Source organism: Gobius niger (assembly GCF_951799975.1).
Source record: "Gobius niger genome assembly, chromosome: 19".
Taxonomy (NCBI): Eukaryota; Metazoa; Chordata; class Actinopteri; order Gobiiformes; family Gobiidae; genus Gobius; species Gobius niger.
This window is the reverse complement of record NC_136870.1, coordinates 21,686,632-21,706,621: the sequence shown is the minus strand read 5'-3', so window position 1 is coordinate 21,706,621 and position 19,990 is coordinate 21,686,632. Positions and strand designations below refer to the sequence as shown.

The 19,990-nt window shown below is 41.1% G+C and overlaps 1 protein-coding gene across 1 annotated transcript in view; it reads right to left on the bottom strand.

Annotated features, from left to right (window-relative positions):
* Positions 1 to 5,573: 5,573 nt before the first annotated feature.
* LOC306978365 (disintegrin and metalloproteinase domain-containing protein 12-like) overlaps positions 5,574 to 19,990 on the bottom strand; it is a gene marked incomplete at its 3' end in the record, with an annotated part of 168,752 nt that continues 154,335 nt past the window's right edge. Inside the window, exons 21-23 of the mRNA XM_079576888.1 lie at positions 12,930 to 13,178; positions 5,722 to 5,894; positions 5,574 to 5,637 (exon numbers count right to left, since the gene is read on the bottom strand). Coding sequence (XP_079433014.1) covers positions 5,574 to 5,637; positions 5,722 to 5,894; positions 12,930 to 13,178 — 486 coding nt within the window. The remainder of the gene's footprint in view (positions 5,638 to 5,721; positions 5,895 to 12,929; positions 13,179 to 19,990) is intronic.

Below are 19,990 nucleotides of genomic sequence, written 5' to 3'. Positions count from 1 at the left end.
TGTAAATTATTAAAAACTTTAAAAATGGATACGTGCGATGTGAATTCATTGCAATGATATGAGCAAGAAGCACAAGAGCCGCCATCACGGTGTAAAAATAAAACTAACTTGAACATGTAGTAGGCTAAGAGATTTAAATAAGAACTAAGTCACTTGTTTAGCTTAATAAATCCTTTCCGTAGTCCCTCTGGGAGTAATACAAGTGTTAATGGGATGATTGTCTCTGGCCAGAAAACCACAATTGCAACTTTCCGTGCCACCGAAGCGGAATACACACAAATGGTAGCACGAAGAAGAAGCTAACAGGCTCACGGGGGAAAGCTACCTGCGGGCTAGCACCACTTAAACAATACTTACAGCCAAGTTTGAGTGAAAAAAATGATCTCCATTGTGTAATTGGATGTACAATATCCCTCTCTCCCTTTGACTTTTCTGTCAGCGTAGTATTTACTCTCACGGACAATTAATGAGTAAAAAAACATGCTACCTGCAGTGGTGCTTATGGTCTAGGCAGGGCCATGACTTGCTTAGTTCTGCTTTATGTACAAAAATAGGAATGTAGGGATTTTTACTTTTCTCAAAATTGTAACATTTTACTGCAAGCCTGTATTTAGGTATAGATAACGCAATTAAAAGGTCTATTTTTAATTTATTTATTTAGATATATTCTCAAAATGATCTGGCATGACAGCTGTGTTTTACCATCATGGGTTAGCTTAATTCTAGCTAGGCATCCAGTGACATTTCCTAAAATACAAGTAAAACTATAGAAACCAATACTTAAATCCTATATCAAACAATGAGTCAGAAAATGCAAATGCAACCTTGTCAGAATCTTCAGCTGTAGATCAAAGCTGCTGCTGCAACTTTCAATGAAGAGTTTTCCAAGTTCCACATCCACATGTCTGGTCCAGTACTGCCCCCTGCTGGCATGGTGGCAGATAGCCTCTGGGCAGGTGTGTCCAAACATGTTCTCATCAAGTGAAGCACTCGTATTGTGGAAGGCCACAGCTCAGTTGTAAATGAAGTGAAAACGAACTGGGTGACTTTTTCCGTTTCCTGTTGCCCAAAGTTAGGCTTGGAACAATAATGGTAGCTCTTTCTGGCATATTTTCAGGTTATAATCATGTAAAATGGTGAAACTCTTTGCGAGTATTGTGGTATTAGCATCCTTAATCAGATAGGTAAATGAGAGAATGCTCAGTGAGTAAATTTGCATAAGCTACTCGTTTTACACATGAGCAAATACTTGGTAAATGACTCAGAAATCTGGTACACAAAACACAACTAAGCTTCTGTAGTCAATGGGCTTCAGCCTTTACGTCCTATATAATCATAATCGCAGACTTATATAACACCTCCATAACTGAATAAAATCAACATGTCAGTCATAGGTTTGCTTGTTTGTTTTTATACTAATACAACATTTTTTTCCAAAATAATGACAGACATTTGAAATATTGTAACAAAAAACGAAAAGAAAAAACATACAATAAACATTGTACGCAAATGTGTTCACCTTTAACAAAAGACAGAACAATCATTCATTCATTTGATGGCATTTGTAAATGAAAATGGAAAAGTCAATACCAAAAGCTGTAATGGTATTCAATTAAATAAGACAAAGCGTAGTGCATTATTTAAGATAGAAAGAAAAAAAAACATATTACATTGAGTAACTGAACTGTAGACCATTTTAGCAGATAGGGGAAGCAACACAGAAACTGTAAAAAAAAAGGCCCATTGGATTCAGAACGCTGTATATACGGTGTTTTATTGACCTGGCCCAACAAGGAACCTCATTGTTCACGTTTTTAGTGATGGGAGCAGTTCATTTAGTTGTAAAAACCTGTTGATATGTGTGTCACGTTTGCCGATAACACATTTGTCTATAAACTGAAATGTCAAGTGAATCCGTCCATGGTGGATTGGATAATTAGCTTCCCATTTTAGCCCCAAACCATTTTGCTTTCCTTGCCTGGCGTCAGACGTAAAACCGCCTTGATCGTTTCACGTTGAGCCACAGCATTCTGCAATTCCATCAAAACACCCCTGACCTTTAGTTCAGTCAGATTCCTCAGTCTCTACGCAATAATTCCACCAGAGATCGTCCGCAACGCTGGTTATGAGAGCAGGAAATCAGTGATATTTGGAACTCTGCGATTACATTTTTAATATGAGCAGAAATACAACTCACACTCGAGCTGCTCCGAACAAACAAGAACCAATTGTAGTCGGTAACATTTGTGATCAATTCCTGATCATCAGACTATAGTTCAGACTCCCACCAGCTCTTTACAAGCGGCTCTCCGAAGACTTCCTTCATTTCAGCACAAGCTCGATGAGTCGGAATCAGCCGCTGTCCTGGAGGAACAACTCAACAGGTCACATGTTTAGATCGCTTTATGTTTGTGCAGCCAATTATTTTGTTTTTATTTCCTAGTTATCCAGAGTGTTGCTGATTTCTGGATTTCTTCCTGGTAATTCATGCAGTTCTTGTCTTTGAAGAGTTTCGTGGCGCTAGGCTAGTGCAAGGCTAGTGCATGTCTATGGTATCAGCTAGCCTGCATTAAAAACAGTCTGATCCGCTCCACAGAGCACCTCAGGCAAATCACTTATAACACCAGACTAACCTTATAAATGTCTGTGTCGATAGAGTGATTTTAACCATTTTGCATTTGAAATACCTTATATTTGAGCAGCATCAGCTTCGTGGTTGTATAAGCTACGCAGCGCCGGAGTGATCTGCTAGCAAATAGTCCCTCAAAATGCGATCATTCATGTGATGCAAGGTCAGTTATATTCCAAAAATTATTCTATCGACACAGACATTTATATGCTCTGTGGAGCGGGTCAGACTGTTTTAATGCAGGCTAGCTGATACCATAGGAATGCGCTAGCCTTGCATTAGCCTAGCACCATGAAACTCTTCAAATATAAGAACTGCATGAATTACAAAAAAAAAACATCTCCATAAATCAGCAACACTCTGGATAACTAGGAAATGAGGCCCTATGTCAAAAATCCTGAAATATCCCTTTAACACAATCTGCAAACACTTTGGTTGATAAATTATTTTCAGAGGGAATCTTGTGTGTTGGGGTGTCTCCCATGAGCAGAGGTGGGTAGAGTCCAAAATATTTTCTCTGTTTGAAACTGAAGTAAAAAGTTGTGAGCCAAATAAATACTCAAGCAAAAGTGAAGTAGACTAGTACTACTAGTTCTACATTCTACTAGTAGTAGAAAAAAAATGTCAAGACAGCAACAAAAATGCAACAAAAAAAGTGATGAAAAATTTGACTAAAAAGTAACAAAAGAGCAACAAAAAACGGACAAAAAACTCTGAAAATGTGGCAAAATTGTGATGAAAACCCTAAAAAAAGCAAAGGTAAAAAAAAAAAATCAATTTAGATGAGTATTGTAGGTCTTTCAAATAGGCTGTGACCTCATGGATTTGGGTAAAGCTGAACTGGACAAAATGCACTCAATTAATGTTTCAGTTGTGACACAAATTATGAGAAATAAAAGATGCAATAAAGTGAAAATCCTAACATTTTTATTTCAAATATACTGTGTATTCCTGAGGAAAAGGGGAACGAAATAAAAACTACATATATTTTTGACGAGAAGCTTTTCTTACTTAAAAATTCACACTTCCTTTGTAAATACTAAGAGTAAATACTTCATTCCAATGTTATATATATCACTCAAGTAGACGTAGTGAGTACGGTAGTACAGCGGTTGGTGCTCGTGCCTCACAACTTGAAGGTCTGGGTTTGATTCCCACCAGGGACGGGGCCTTTCTGTGTGGAGTTTGCATGTTCTCCCCGTGTCTGCATAGGTTTCCTCCGGGTACTCCGGTTTCCCGTACCACTAAAAACATGTAAAATAGGTGAATCCTCCAGCCAGGTGTCTCTGACCACCAGCCTGGCTGCACATCATGGAGATGGGTCCCTGAGCGCCGGCCCATGCTGGCAGCTCACTGCTCCTACAGGTCGCCCCAGCGGCATTGAGGATGGGTCGAATGAAGAGAATGAATTTCCCTACGGGGATTAATAAAGTATAACTTAACCTTAACCTTACTCTTATAAGTGCAGTTTGCTCTCAGGGTTCTTCTGAAAGTGCCAGTCTGCTGTTTGTGCAGAATAATGTGACCACATTAAATGCTATAATAAGAAATGTGGTTTATACATTTATAATAAGGCTCATGGACTCACATAATGAAACTATAATTGTTCTTATACGGACTGACCACAGCAGAATCAGGTACAGCTCGGAGCTTTGGAGGCACTGGAGAAAGTGCTTACTGTAAATTCTCTAATACTGGCCTGTATTCTCTTACCGGCCGGGTCTCTAACAGTGGCCGGGTTTGCAGCTGGCGGAGACAAATAAAAGCCGGTCTCTAAAAGTCCGCGGTGAAAACGAAAGTAGAGAAATCTGACATTGATGTGAAAATTCCGCTAATAGCAGCGAAACGCTTCCTGTTGTCCCTACAAAATAAAATGTGTCAATGTTCCAGCCGCTGGGAGAGTGTTTGAAATGGTAATTAATAAATGAACCTAATATTATAGCTTCAAATGGACACAAATCTCGTTTTTCTTTTTTTTCCTGATAGTCCGTTTTGCGCAAATAGAAATAAAGGCCTGTCTCTAATTTTGGCCTGGTTCCAATAAAGGCCTGGTCCTCGATGCGCTTGAGTAAATAAAGGCCTATATTAGAGCATTTACGGTATATGGACTGTAACAGTGATATTCTCTGTTATGCCTGTCTGTCTCTTATACATGTTTTTATGGAGCTTTGTGAGTCTGAAATAAAGATTGATTGATATTCAAGAAGTTACAAGTAGATGTAACCGAGTACTACCCGCCTCTGCCCGTGGGCAAGACACTTCACCCAAGTTACCCACTCATGTGACTTGTGGTTGTCGGAGGCACAGTTTGGCAGCCTCATTTCCTGCAGATTCGGGGCAGGTGTGGCTCCCGAAGCAGCTTTCCATCCCTCAAGTGTTCAGTTTAAACCTTTGAACCTTTCACTTCTTTCTCTCGTTCATTCACTATTCACTCTCTTTCGCGTTAATCCAGCCGTTTCCTCTCCCGGATTGGGCGGCGTTGAAAACACACTGCAAAACATACTGTATTATGAGTGGCGCTGCACGCTGGAACTCAACACATCTATCTGGTTACAGGCTTTCAGGTAAAGGGATCCCTTCATACAAAAAGCACAATTTCACAGATTTCCTTATAAAAAAAACACACACTAAAAAGACGAAATAGTGATCGTTTGCTGCTACGGCGCATGTCAAAAGTGTCTGGCACAGTGCACTGCGTGGTAATAAATAGTGACATTATAAATAAAGTACCTGAGCTCAGACTTGTAGCACCGTTCAGAGACAAAAAAAATAAAATAAGAGCACCAAAAACGAAGCACAATGCGGCCCCACAGTCCGAAGGAGACCAAAGAAGGGTTTTTTTTAGTTTTCTTTTTTTAGAGTTTGATAGTTTTTAGTGCAAAAAGAGGGTCTCTGTAAAACAACATTGTCCCTTTAGTCCAGTTTTTACGCAGTGGCTCAGGTCTCAGCTGTACTTAATGTTGACCAGACAAGGCTTTGGTAAAGTGGGGGGGTGTTTCGGGCTCTGCCTAAAAGAGAGAAAGAAAAAAAAAGGTATCACATTATTGAACTGGTTATCGCACAAAGAGATCAATCACACTGAGAGGGCTCGCCTGTTCGGGTGCGGCGAGGGTCTGGTGGGCCTGGGTGCTTCGGTTTTGGCCCCAAAGACGGCAGAGTGGCCCGGGACTGAGACGGACGTGTTCACCGCGGGGCCCCGGACCAGGCGCACACCTCTGGGGTCAGCAGGGAGCGGCTTCTGTGGAGGACTGGGCTTCTCCAACTCCTACAGTCACACACAGGGAGGGGAAAAAAGTAGTAACATCAGAACACCACCAGGGGGCAGTATACACCAGTGAATAGCAGTTCTTATGGCGTTAACCTCTTAATCCCTGCCTCAACCGAGCATATTTTCTTTAGTTTGGTTATACTAAAATCTAGAGGCTTCTTGACAGGAGTTTACAGCCTCATTTGAAAGCTAAGAACAACAAAATCTAAAAAAAATCCAGATTTTTTCCCTAGCATTGTTCCGGTGTTGTCTTTTCATCTGATTTTTACACGTTCCTTTTTGCTCTTTTGTCACTTTTTTGTGGCGTTCTTGTCACATTTTGTTGTCACTTGCTCTTTAGTGGCTTTTTGTTGTGCTTCCATCGCCTTTTTGGGGAGCATTTATTGTTACTTTTCTTTGCTCATTTTCTTCTTGTTTTTGTTGCTTTTTCCAAGAAGCTTTTAGATGTGGATAAAGCCAAACTGGAGAAAATGTGCTCGGTTAAGGCGGGGGTTAAGAGGTTAAGCTTCAAGTACTACTTAAAACTACCACTTGACATTTCAGTGGGTTGCACATGATTTATTGATAGAAATTGTTCTTTTTTTTATTTTCTTGCGCAAATCTGATATATATCTGATGTATATCAATGAGTTTGTGCTGTGGCCTTTTAGCGTTAATGAGAATTTCAATTGCTCCTGCTTTTTGTGGTGTTTAAGCCCACACTGTCCCAGTAAGTAGTGCCTTGAATAGCAGGGGGGGGGGCCCAGAGCTTTGGACAGAGGGTCAGATCATGAGTGTCATCAAATGTGACTGACAGGGAAGTACAGGTGCAGAACAAACTCCAATTTCAGTTCATTGGTTTGAAATAATGTGAAATAAATGCTTATTAACCAGCATTTTTACATTTATGGGAGCCACAGTTTTGGACTGGACTGCAGGGGGGGCTTCAAGGACAAACCGTTGGGAACCGCTGTAGAAGAGTAAAATAAAGTACGTAGTCATAGCTGAAAGGGGAACAGTATTTTACCCCTCTTTCCCACCGTCTTCACGTATAACTGCTTTTCAGTCATGTGACTTTTGTAGTTATAGCGGCCATTCTGAATACCGAAGTAGAATTATGCAGTACTACATGCAACAATATCTCTACTCAGGATGAAAATGAAAGACAATTGATTGGCAGAAATATTTTTATGTACTCGTAATCATTGCTCAAGGAGATTAAAAACACGGCCCCAGAGAGCGCACGTTTATGTGAAGAAACCAGTGAGTCAGTGTTTAAGCTGCTCAAAATGTTAGCATGTTAGCTAGCCTCAGCTCTGACCACTCCAAGAGAAAGCCCTGAACCACACTCCAAACATCTAGCCTTGGATACAACATGCTGTTACTGTAGTATTTCCTCAGTGTTCATAGATGTGAGCTACACGTGTGTATATCGTGTTGAAGCCATTGACAGTTGATTGATGATAGTTGCTAACCGGTAGCATGCTAACGTCTTGAGCAGCTTAAACACAGAGAAAGGTTTTCTGTTTCCTCTTTGGTGAGTTAATTTAGTCTGAGGAGTGAAGCATATCTTTAGTAAATCCTGCTGTAGCTGTAGCTGGTTGCTGGTTATATGTATGTTATATTGTCATCACCCCCACTCAGACAGTTTATTCACACTGGAACAATAGAACTCAGGAGAACCAGAGCAGCAGCAAGAGGCGACTGCATCATCCCTCTGAGAAAAAGCCTCTTTGGTCAAACCACCTTTTCTGTCCGAGCTGCCCATGAATGGAACCTCACCCCCACAACAATTAGAAATATCAATATATATAACTCATTTAAAATATAGTTTAAAAAAATTGAGAATCAGAGCTGTCAGCACTGACAGGATCATCTCTCGCTGCCCCCTGCTGGCCTCTTGTCCTCATCCGTTGTCTCTGTCTGTAATTATTGAGTTTGTAACAGGCTTGTTGTAATGTCTGTCATGATTGGTTTGCGATATTGAGAGTGCTGCTTTCTTTTTAAATATTTTATTGTATTGCATTTTAATGTGTATAATTGTACTTTTATTCCCTTTAGGGAATAGCAACTGTCCATGGACTACAGATGAAAAATAGCCCTTTGGCTAATTCTGGCATATTTACATGTATAATGTATATTAATATGCACTGTCCCTATAATAAACAAATAAATGAAAAATATCACATATATGTGCGTATCTTCTTGAGCAATGATTGCCACTGCCACTGTCAATCAGTTGTCTTTCATTTTCATCCTGAGTAGAGATATTGTTGCATGTTGTAGTACTGCATAATTCTACTTCGATATTCAAAATGCCCGCCAGAACTACATGTGACGTCATTGGAAACGCATGTATTAGTATTATCCTCTGCCTCTCCTAACTGAACTCTGCCACTTACGTGTATCACTTTTTACATGGTTACTGGCTTTTTGTTTGGCCATGAAACTTCCATATTTTACCCCATCTTGGAGCTTAGTTGTGATGATGGGACAGCTCACAATAATGACATAGAATGCATGAGTATGAAGAATCAGTAGCTCAGTTCTGCAAAAAGAAATGACAAATCACCTTATGCAGATCTTGGAAAACTATGAGTTTGAAGTGAACGAACAACTGTCCCATGTAAAGTGCTTTGGGTGACTTGTGCCATGTTAAAAGCGGTGCGTAAATAAGATTATCTTTCCGTCATGGTTCGGAAACACATCACACATATTCGGTTATATTAGGTTATTAGAAATCAAATCACCCCAAGGCCGAAACATACACAATAAAACTCGGACTTTCCTCATGAGATAGAAATGCATTGCTTCATACATAAATCAACGGTCTCAGATTGAGTCCAAAACGATCTGTCATATTGTTTTAAGGTTTCTCGCTGAGCGCGCGTCACGCACAGATACAACAAAGTCATGTGTTTTTAATCTGCGCGAGGGGTCATCTCCTGAGATCCTCCTCCTCCTTCCATCTGGACCTTATTGACCGGAATGAACTCATCCCGAAGCCTCACACAAAGAAGTCGCACGGATGAAACACAGGGACAGGTCAAAACGCATTGGGCCCATTAAAGAGCTGCCCGTTTATTGACTTAAGACACTGAGGCTCTGTCTGGAGTCATGTTATGGATCTAAGGGTTCAATGAAGACAAATGACCAATCCATAGTCTGTGAATCACGTGTGTGTATCAATGCAGAAAGGAAGTAGCTGCACAAAAGTTTCCTCAGTTTACGTGAGTAAGGACTGCCCTATTGTGTTTATTCTTTGAGTTGATGTGGGAAACATAAAAAAAAAATTCAAACTCAAACACAGAGATCCAACCCGGGACTTTCACATTTGTGTCACCACCACACTTACATTACTATTACTGCCACCACTTTATCTCTAGCGTCATATTTTCCACTAAGGTTTTACTCATTATGCTTAGAACGGGAGGAAAAGTAAATAAGGTCTATGCTCGGTCGATAAGACACAAAATGCCATTGACTGGACCAAGCCACTGACTGACTCAGCTCGTTTCTCACTAAACATGGCTCTTGAGCAGAAAATCTCGAACAGATTTGATGGTTTGCACACAGTTCCCAAAACACTTCTCTTTCTTCATGTCAGCACAAATGTTCACTGTTTTGACCACATTGGGAGGCCGGTCGCGATAACAAAACTTGCAGTCAATTGAGGCAAAAAAATATTATTGAGGACCACTTGATGAGGGAAAAAGGGAAATCTCAGTATTCTCTTGTTCTAAAAGTCCTTCCCGACATATCTTTAATAAGAGACGAGTTGCAATAAACATGAAACTGAACATTTATAGAACGATAAGTCGATATAGTCAATTTTGGGTTAGGCCTACGCATAGTTATTATAACAGATGTGTTATTTTAATTTGCAATTGCAGTTTTATGGAAGAACACAAGGATGGAACAGTGTTTAGTGCTTTGCAGTGGTGCATTTATCTCATCTGTATCAAAATTAACATTAATGCTTTGTGAATTGGGTCTTATCAAAGAAAATGTGTGTGGTATGTAGGGCTGGGTACCGTTAAACAATACCAGTATAGTATCTGGAATAAGATTTAGGTTATACTGGTACCTAACTACATTTAGTACAATGTAATGTGCTCTGTAACAATGTGTAATAAGTTGTATCTATGGGTTACATACACAATGGAATAATATGTATTTGTAGTTTTTAGGTACATAATGTAATAAGACATAATTCTAACCCCAACCTTAAGCCCTAACCCTAAGGGTCTCATGTCCTGTCATGTACTTACAAAGTACTAATACAAGTTATTCTATTGTGTACAAGTTATTTCACATTGTTACAGAGCACATTACATTATAGTAAATTTAGTCAGGTACAATGTATCAAGGTAGTGTAAAATAAAGTGATACCCTAAGGGTAGATGCTGTTGGTCCAGGGACAGCATTGAAGGAAGTGACTTGGTTGGTTGAGCTCAAATAAATATGTTCTATTTCCCATTTTTCCCACCCATTTTTTTTTTCTTATCTTTGTCCCAATTTTTTCTTATTTGTTTACATTATTTTCTTTATTATAATTTTTTTTATTACTAATAATATTTTCCCTATTTCCCCCATTTTTCACACATTTATTCCCTTTTTTTTTAAATTTTTAAATTTTTATTTTTTTACATAATTTCCTTATTTTTGCTAAAAAAAATTCCCCCATTTTTCCCCAGATTATCCAGACTTGTGTCTTGCCCAAAGACAGAATGACAGTGTGCACCTTCAGGAGGCGGGATTCAAACCCCGGGTCTTATGAACATGAGACGACCCGCTCTACCATATTCTAAGCATTATTGTTCTGTTTTCTGGTTCTACATGACAAATATTTCAGTATTGGTAAAAAGTATTGCTCAGGCTTTGGTATGGGAAAACCAAGTATGGTTAAAGTACTGGTATGGGGTAGTGGCATGTGTCAGGAGCAGCGTCTAATCAATTGAGAAAAGCAGCAAACGTTCCAGCACACATTCTTAATTCTGTATCAATATGTTCCACATCTGCTTTGTGTCCAGTAAAACCTGGCGACCAGTATTTAAAAAAAAAAACATTAAACTAATCCAGGTGCAAATTATTAGGGCACTTTGAAGTATTTTATATCTCCATGACACAATTTTCCCATTTGCTAATGTCTGACCTTGTTCCCTCGCTTCACAAATTGCTGTGGTAATCTTCCTGTCATCTTCCCACTCCTAAAAACCATTGTGACATTGTGGTTAGGAACACCAGACCAGAGTTTCCAAAGTGTCCCAAAACACTGGAGATCATCGGGGGAAAACCTCACATGTGCTCACGGAGCACTGGTTGTGGGGAGAATTAGTCAAAATGTCCTGGAGCAAAAACAACCAGCTGTTCCGGGCAGAGACATTAACCATTAAACCAAACCCATATTGGTAAACAGAGGCAGTAAAAGGGCCGGCTCGCCTGGTCTGCAAGAGGGAAATTGCAACTAAGGTACTTCTTGAATACTTCTCACATTAGCTTATTACTTTAGTGAACAGATGTTGTCATTACTGTTACATTAGGAGAAAGGAGGTGTAGGATTTGAGAAGCCTAAACGGAAAAAAAATAAATAATTGCTCAACAAATGACCTAAATTTGTTGAGCTTTTGTGAATAAAAAATAAACTTTTTGGAAAGTGCAATCATAGAGCTCCAAAGATGTTCTTTGAAACTTGCAAACCTCTGAACCCCCCTCTTTAACCAAGTGCATTTTCTCCAGTTCAGCTTTACCCAAATCTAAAGGCCAGTGTAAGACCCCATTTGAAAGCCGAGACCTACAAAACTCATTTAAACTGATCTTTTTCATTGCTTTTTTGTCTCTTTGTTGCCACTTTTCTGTTGCGCTTTTGTCATGTTTTTGTCCCTTTTTCATCGCTGTTATTCTGTTTAATGTTATTCTTTCGTTGCTTTTTTCCACACGTTTTTGTCTCATTTTTGTCGTTATCATATTTTTGAGCTTTTTCAAGAAACTTTCTAGATTTGGGTAATTCCAAACTGGAGAAAATGTGCTCTGTTCAGGTGGGGGTCAAGAGTTTAATACTCCACAATAATCATAAAAACCCACATTTAGAATGAAAAGTTCAATCAATTCTACAATGGCACTGACTTTGAGTTAGGCTGTGTTATTTTAGGACCCTGTGCTTATAATTGTCTTAAAGGGACTATACAGAGTTTAAAAATGTTAAAACTAAGCATCTTCATCCCCCTACATGTTCCAGCCATGTTCTAATGTGTAAAATCCTGCACTGTCACTCAAAAAGGTGTTACTCCGGGTCCGAAGTGCCGTCATGCACGAGCTTAATATAGAAGCTGCAGCTACGTATAAGACCTGAGGTGGCAGTAGTGAGCATAAAATGACTAACTTGTATCTAGCCCCTTTAAAGAAGCACATTTGTTGCTGTTCTGCATTACTCAAATCTAAAAGCTTCTCGGCCGGAGAGCTTACAGCCTATAGGCCAGTGTAATGCCTCATTTGAAAGCTAAGTCCTACAAAACTGATCTAAACCTTTTTGTTGCACTGTCGCTGCAGTTATGCCATATCTTTGTCACATACAGTATTTTCGTCGCTTATTTGTTTTCATTGCTTTTTTCCCCACCCTGTTTTGTCTCTTTTTGTCATTTTTTTCATCACTTTTCCGTTGCTTTTTTGTCTCTTTTCTCATCACGTTTTTGTTTCCAGCCTGTTCACTGCCAGTGCAATGCCTTATTTGAAAGCTAGGACCTTGAAGTTTCTGAAAATACGTGTAAGATCTGTGTGGTGGATGGCAGGCAACTGGTTAAACACTGCACTTGAAGTTGCAATTGGACCAAATGGTTTCATCAATGCAATAGTGCTATATTTAATCTGCATAAGAGGTGATAATAAAGAAAAAGTAAATAGAATTGCTACTTTAAAATAATATAGGCCCTCACACGCTCCTGCATTTGAAAATAACCTAAAGGTTGCAACCAAAAACCTCAGACTCAGTGGAAAAAGTATTCAAGCATCGACCAATAAACCTCTCAATGAAAAGGGTGCGTTAAACTCACTCACCATGACCATCCTGCAGGAGTTAAGGCGGGGCGCGCTCCTGACCGGCCCCCCTCGGTACGGCACGTGGAGATGTGGGGGTGGGGCTCGGTGGGGCGGGGGCAGAGGCGGCCTGGGCTGGACCGGAGCAGGGGACAGGGCGAGGGTGAGGGACAGCGGGACAGGGGGGCGGCTGAGGTGCACAGGGGGCCACTGGGGAAGTCTCCGTAAACTGTGGGACGGGTACGGAGCAGGTGGGGGCAATGCTTCAGGCTGAAAAGAGACGGAAAGAGAGAGGCGATTTCGTTTATCATATTAGGACAGCTTCAGTTAAAGTGTTGGTACAGAAAGAAGTGGCAAAATTAAGACAACAAGTGGTACAATAATGAGATTGCTATTGTCTTAGGTGAGCATTTCCTACATTCACACACACAAGTTCCTCGGATGTATATATTTCAATGAATAGCTGCATGGTAAAGAAAGTAAAAGTACTGTGTTTTCCAGACTTTAGATCACACTTTTTTTCATAGTTTGGCTTGAGGTGCGACTTATACTCAGGTGTGACTTATATATCAACATATGTAATCCCACTATGTTTGTTATTTTCACACTGACAGCCACTAGAGGGCGTGCTAGGCTTGTGTACCAGTATCTGCTACTCCTGTAGCACTGAAGATCCTAAAAAACGGTAATCAGCAGCAGCAAAAAGAATGTTAGGCGTGAGTGAGACACTTGTGAAGGACTGGCGAAAAGCGGAGGTTACTTTTACTGCGATGAAGAAAACAAAAAACGCCAATCGCGAGTTAAAAGCTATAGAAGGCAAAAGCTAGAGGAATGAATTCGCAAATGGGTGCTTGCACAACGTGCTGTCGGGAGAGGCTTGTCAATGAGGCAGTTACGCCTCCATGCCCAGGAAGTTGCCAAGGCTGGTGCGACTTATATTATACTCCGGAGAGACATATATGTTTATTTCTTCTTCATTTTGCCTTTTTTGGCTGGTGCGACTTATACTCCAGAGTGACTTATATATGCTTATATCTTCTTCATTTTTTGGCTGGTGCGACTTATACTCCGGAGCGACTTATATATGTTTATTTCTTCTTCATTTTGCCTTTTTTGGCTGGTGCGACTTATATATGTTTATTTGTTCTTCATTTTGCTTTTTTTTTTTGCTGCTGCGACTTATACTCCAGAGCAACTTAAACATGTTTATTTCTTCTTCATTTTGCCTTTTTTGGCTGGTGCGACTTATATATGTTTATTTGTTCTTCATTTTGCTTTTTTTTTTTGCTGCTGCGACTTATACTCCAGAGCAACTTAAATATGTTTATTTCTTCTTCATTTCGCATTTTCTGGCTGGTGCGACTTATGCTCCGGAGCGACTTAAAGTCTGTAAAATAATTAATAATATATATAATATAATTAATTGTCCCCATAGACAAACGGTCCCCATTTTCCTCATCCACGGTGGAAACCTGCTGTGTGAGTCAGGGGACCTACTTGACCACCTAGCTAAACGATAACCTTATTGTGCATGTTTTAGGTCGATAGGGGAAGCCAGAGCTCACCCAGACACAGGGAGAACATGCAAAGACAAACATTCCCCGAAATATCGATCAATTGAGCCCAGAACCTGCTTGCTTTGGGGTGAGAGTGACGCCAAGCCAGTGTCACCATATATTTTAAAGAACTTTGAATAGTGAGGTTTTAAAAGCACTTGATATTTTTTGAGTTCATAATCAGTATCCTATGATTTTGATAGTGTTTTTTTTTAATGGCTTTTTAATAACAAAACAAGCCTTCACTATGTGGTATAGGATGTCCATTTTGCAAACCTAATCTTGATAGTCGAGCATTTTCACTTGTATAATTTACTTTTAGTCAATCACTCTTAACACAAGCCTCCATAGCGTCAACATACCGGCTGCAGAAGAAGAAAAGCGTTCTTCGAAGACACAAAGTTGTAAAGGCTAAATATAACTGTTCAGAATACACCTTTTTTCCCTTTAACAGCACCCACGAGAGCCAGACGAGACTGACTGAAGTTCTCGCTGTCTGTTCAGTATCAGTAACATGTCAGTCTGCTCGTCTTCCCTCTGTTCTCCTCCTGAGGTCGTCGTAGGTGCATAAATCAAGCGCCCTCCGAACCCCCTTTGGTGACCTTTAAAGTGAGAACGATTGGGTGCCCTGGGCTCCTGTCTGCTCTGCGTCAAAGCTGGACAGATAAAGACCCCCCACGCCACCGCACATAAACCATCTGAGGGCCAAACACATTTATAATAACAAAAGAGACCGGCTTTGTTTATGCTGACGGCTTCTCATTCAATTTCAGGAACAAAATGAAGCAATGTTTGGTCTTTCTGTTTCTCCGGTGGTTATAATAATACAGCCTCGCTCCCAGTAACGAACTTTCTGAAGGAAAACACAACCTTATAAATGACTACAGCTATTCCATTTGTGGAATTTATGGAAGTTAAATTGCTGCAAGGTCTCCTGTAAGCAACACATTGTCACCTTATTAAAATAATAGCTTTATTTATTACAAAAATTCTTCTTTAGGTGACATTGGCTCTGTCCTTGGTCTTGCCTGTTTCAAAACATCTAGGTTGATCTATTTTCACACAGACCTTAACGCCTGAACCCCCATCTTAACTGAGGACTATTTCTACAGTTTGGCATTACCCAAATCTAAAAGTTTCTGAAAGCGTCAAAACATGGAACAAAAATGAGAAGGAAAATACAACAAAAAAGTAAAAAAAAAAGCAAGGAAAAAATCTACGAGGACAAAGAAAACTAAGAAAACCAGACAAGAGAGAGACGAAAATACAACAAACACTTTAAAAATATGACATAATAGTCACGATCAGTTTTGTAGGTCTTAGCTTTCAAATGAGACGTTCCTCTAGCCCATAGAGACTGTAAGCTACAGTCGAGAAGCTTTGAGATTTGGGTCATACTGGAGAGAATGAGTGAAGGCGGGGGTTAAGAGGTTAAAACATAACAAGCCAATGAGAAATTGTATATGCCTCTAAAAAAAAAGGTTTGTATATTAATGCCATAAGCCACATGTTAGCAACAAAAACATGACAAAATAATGATGAATAAGTTGCAAAAAAGTGACCAAAAAAAAGACACAAATACGCAACAAAAAGTGACGAAAAGCGATGAAAATATTGCGAAAAAGTGAGGAAAACCCAACAAAAAAGCGATGGTAAAAAAAGCTTTTAAAAAGTGATGACAACGCGGCAACAACACGAGGAAAAAGATCCCTCTAGATGAATTATGTGGGCCTTAGCTTTCAAATGAGGCGCAACACTAGCCTCTAGGCTGTGGTGACTTTTTGGGTAAAGCTGAACTGGAGAAAAATGCACCTGGTTAAAGGGATATTTCAGGATTTTTGACATAGGGCCTTCATTTCCTAGTTATCCAGAGTGTTGCTGATTTCTGGAGATATGGTGGTTGTATAAGCTACGCGGCGGTGGAGTGATCTGCTAGAAAATAGTCCCTCAAAATGCGATCATTCATGTGATGCAAGGTCAGTTATATTCTAAAAATTACTCTCTCGACACAGACATTTTTATGGTTAGTCTGGCGTTATAAGTGATTTGCAGCAGGTGCACTGTGGAGCGGGTCAGACTGTTTTTAATGCAGGCTAGCTGATACCATAGACATGCGCTAGCCTAGCACTAGCTTGGCGCCACAAAACTCTTCAAATATAAGAACTGCATGAATTACAAAAAAAAACATCTCCAGAAATCAGCAACACTCTGGATAACAAGGAAATGAGGCCCTATGCCAAAAATCCTGAAATATCCCATTAAGGCGGGGGGTTAAGAGGTTAAAGAACACCTTCGAGGTCGGGGGTACGCGGAGAAAAATTAAAGGTGCAAGGTGTACACAAGACAGAAAAAGCTGGGAACGGCTGCTCTAGATTCCACAAATCAAACCAGGGACCTTTTTTGAGGGGAGAATGCTTTTACCCACATATAGTAATGTTGAAGGCTTCTCAAATTTGCATTTCGTTATTAAATTTACAGTGGGGTTTTGCCTGAGTTATGCACTACTGGCATATACAACGTACTCACTTTTTTCCCTGTATCTGGGGTTTCCTATGCGCGCTCTTATTCCTCCCCTCAGCCTAAACCTAAAAAAAAAAAGCATGTGCCACGGCAAATCCTTCATCTCGGTATTCCTGACCTGGATCCTGGCTCAAGATCTAGAGAGGGCTAATCCAGTCTGCCCTTATTCCTCCACCAGGCCCGCGTTGCAGCATGAGGTGATGCGCGGCGCGTTGAGCCAAAAGTCTGCTTGGCATTTAGACCGATCCAGATGTGCTCCCCCCCCCCCGCCTCCATTACAACCCCACATTCGCTCATATACCATAGCGCAACTCCCTACAGCTGTACAATGACCTCACCTGCCCCCCCCCCCCCCCCCCCTTTCATCAGCCTTCCTCAAGCTTCCCGACAAATTAAAACCACATGCCCCGCAGAAGTGGAAATCGTTGCTAGCTCGACCCGATCCGCACACCGTGCCCGCCACCCTCCTCGAAAACGTCAAGCTCAAGACACTGTCCCGTGTTGGGCCGATCCATCATGGGTCACCTCCCATTATACGAAGCGCGTCAGGGAGGTAATGGACTAGTTAGGATGCAGCGTAGGGCTTGTTACAGCGGAATTTACGACGCACGCATTTAAGCACTCTTCATTCTGAAATTAGACTTCGCGTGTGGTGGATAAATCAATTTCTGTTCCTGACTGGCAGCGGCACAATGATGAAAAGCTTATTGGAGTGCCGAGGACACGCCGGAGACCACAGTGGAGCGCGTTATCGGGACACATATGGATGAGTTAATTGGATCGGGAAGGGGGCTGACATTTTGCGTGCAAGTGAACGCGTCAGTTCGGCTGAGGAGGATTTGGACGTTGAAAACAGCTGGGACCTCACTCATGAGTCGAGGTGTGTCCAAGAACCACTCCTCTGCTCCTAACCCCTCGATCTCTGTGCAGGGTTGCATAATATACTGTACTGGACACAGATACAGCTTTGAAATATGTGCATTTTATTGAAGGGCCATAAAAGGGGAAAACTAATAATCAGTTCAGTTCAGACAATTGAACTCAATATAGAATTTCTTTTTTTTACATATACAGTTGCCATATGTCCATTCTGGAAGAGCACAGAAGGGCCACTGGCTCTAGGGCCACAGGTTTGGCCTCTCAATTTTCTCCTTAACCTCTTACCCCCCGCCTTGACCAAGCTTTAACTAAATCTAAAAGTTCAAAAGAAAAGCATCGAAACGGCGTCAAAAACGAGGATGAAAACGGGGACAAAAAATGTGCTGGAGCAATAAAAAAATCAACAAAAAAGCCGCAAAAACGTAACAAAAACACGACGACAAAGCCACAAAAGTAATGAAAAACTAAACAAGAACATGACAAAAAGTTACAATCACTTTTGTAGGAGGCGTTACAGTGTTGATCTCCAGTCGAGGAGCTTTTAGATTTGGATAAAGCCGAACGAGAGAAAATACGCTTAGGGTAGTAAGAGGTTAAAGGAACAGGCCACTGTTTTTACATACTGAGATATGTTCTTACCTGAGCTTAGACGAGTTGATGCGTACCTGTCTGGTTTTTGTGTGTGCCCTCAGTCACGCAAAGCGACCAAAGATGTTGTTAGTATTTGGCCTCTCCTAATATATTCCTTTGGCTCCAAACGCGGTTGGAAGCTATCAAGCTCTTCCACGGGCACAAAGACCAGACAGGTACGTATCAACTTGTCTAAGCTCAGGTAAAAACATATCTGAGTATGTAAAAATGGTGGCCTGTTCCTTTAACATATGTCTTTGTGGAAGTGAGCATTAAGCTAATTTGGGCCAGACTGGTCAGAGTCCAGGGCCATTTTTAAGTCCCAGTCCGCCCCTGTACAGTTGTCCTTCACTATAACGCGGCCTCACAGTTTCGCGGAAATAATTTTTAGTACAATATTGCATGCATTTTTACAGCGTGTGAATGCCATACGCGCATTGTGTTCTGCGTCCTGATTGGCTAGTCGCAGAGTGAGCCTCTTTTCACTGCTGAGAGGATCTCTGTGTGTGCTGTCAACGTATCAGCACACACGCTGTAGGCCTACACCGCAGACAGTCACAGCAACCCAGGCTGGGCATGAGCGGGTCCGACTCCACATTTGAGGACTTTCTCTGCCCTTTTCAGCGAAAATAAACACCGCTAGCATGTGGCGCTCGCCTCCGCTAAACACTCGCCTTCTGAAGTCTGAAACCGCTACGATAAAACTTTGGCCGTAGCTACGATTGTCTCTTAGTTTGAATAATCCCAACGTTGTGCAATGTGACATCGAAAAAATCTTATGAGACAAAAAAAAAATCGCACAGTGACAACAGGCATAAGGGGGAAGCCGTGTGGACTAGTGAGAAAAGTGTATAAAGTGTGTGGTGAGGGGTTTTACTGCCTTAAAACAAATATAATAATGAGGTTTGTTAGATCCCCTCCTGGAACCGCCACCTTAACGTGGTGGAGGGGTTTGAGCGCCCGAATGATCCTGGGGGTTCTGTTGTCGGGGGCTTCGTGCCCCTGGTAGGGTCTCCCATGGCAAACAGGTCCTAGGTGATGGGCCAGACAAAGAGCGGTTCAGAAGCCCCTTATGAGAGACCAACAGGCCCGGTCAGAACCATGAGGCCATCCTTCCGTGGGCCCACTAGGAGGAGCCATAAGGGGCTGGTGCTATGTGATTTGGGCAGCTCCAACAGCTGCCCCCACGACCCGGCAACAGACAAGTGGAAGAAAATGGATGGATGGTCTGTTAGATGCATAGAACTGTCTGTGCTGTGGTATACTGTATGCATCCATTTTTTGTATGTAATGTTGTCTAATTCAGCAAGCAGCTGTGAGCCCAAGACAAATTTCCCACAAGGGACAATGAAGTTCAATCTAATCTAATCGTAAAAAATAAAGCTGACAACGTTGCGGATTTCGCCTATTGCGGGTTATTTTCACTACATAAAGCCTGCGATAAACGAGGGACCACTGTGCAGTATGTAGAGGCCGAACTATAAGCTGCAGGTGTCC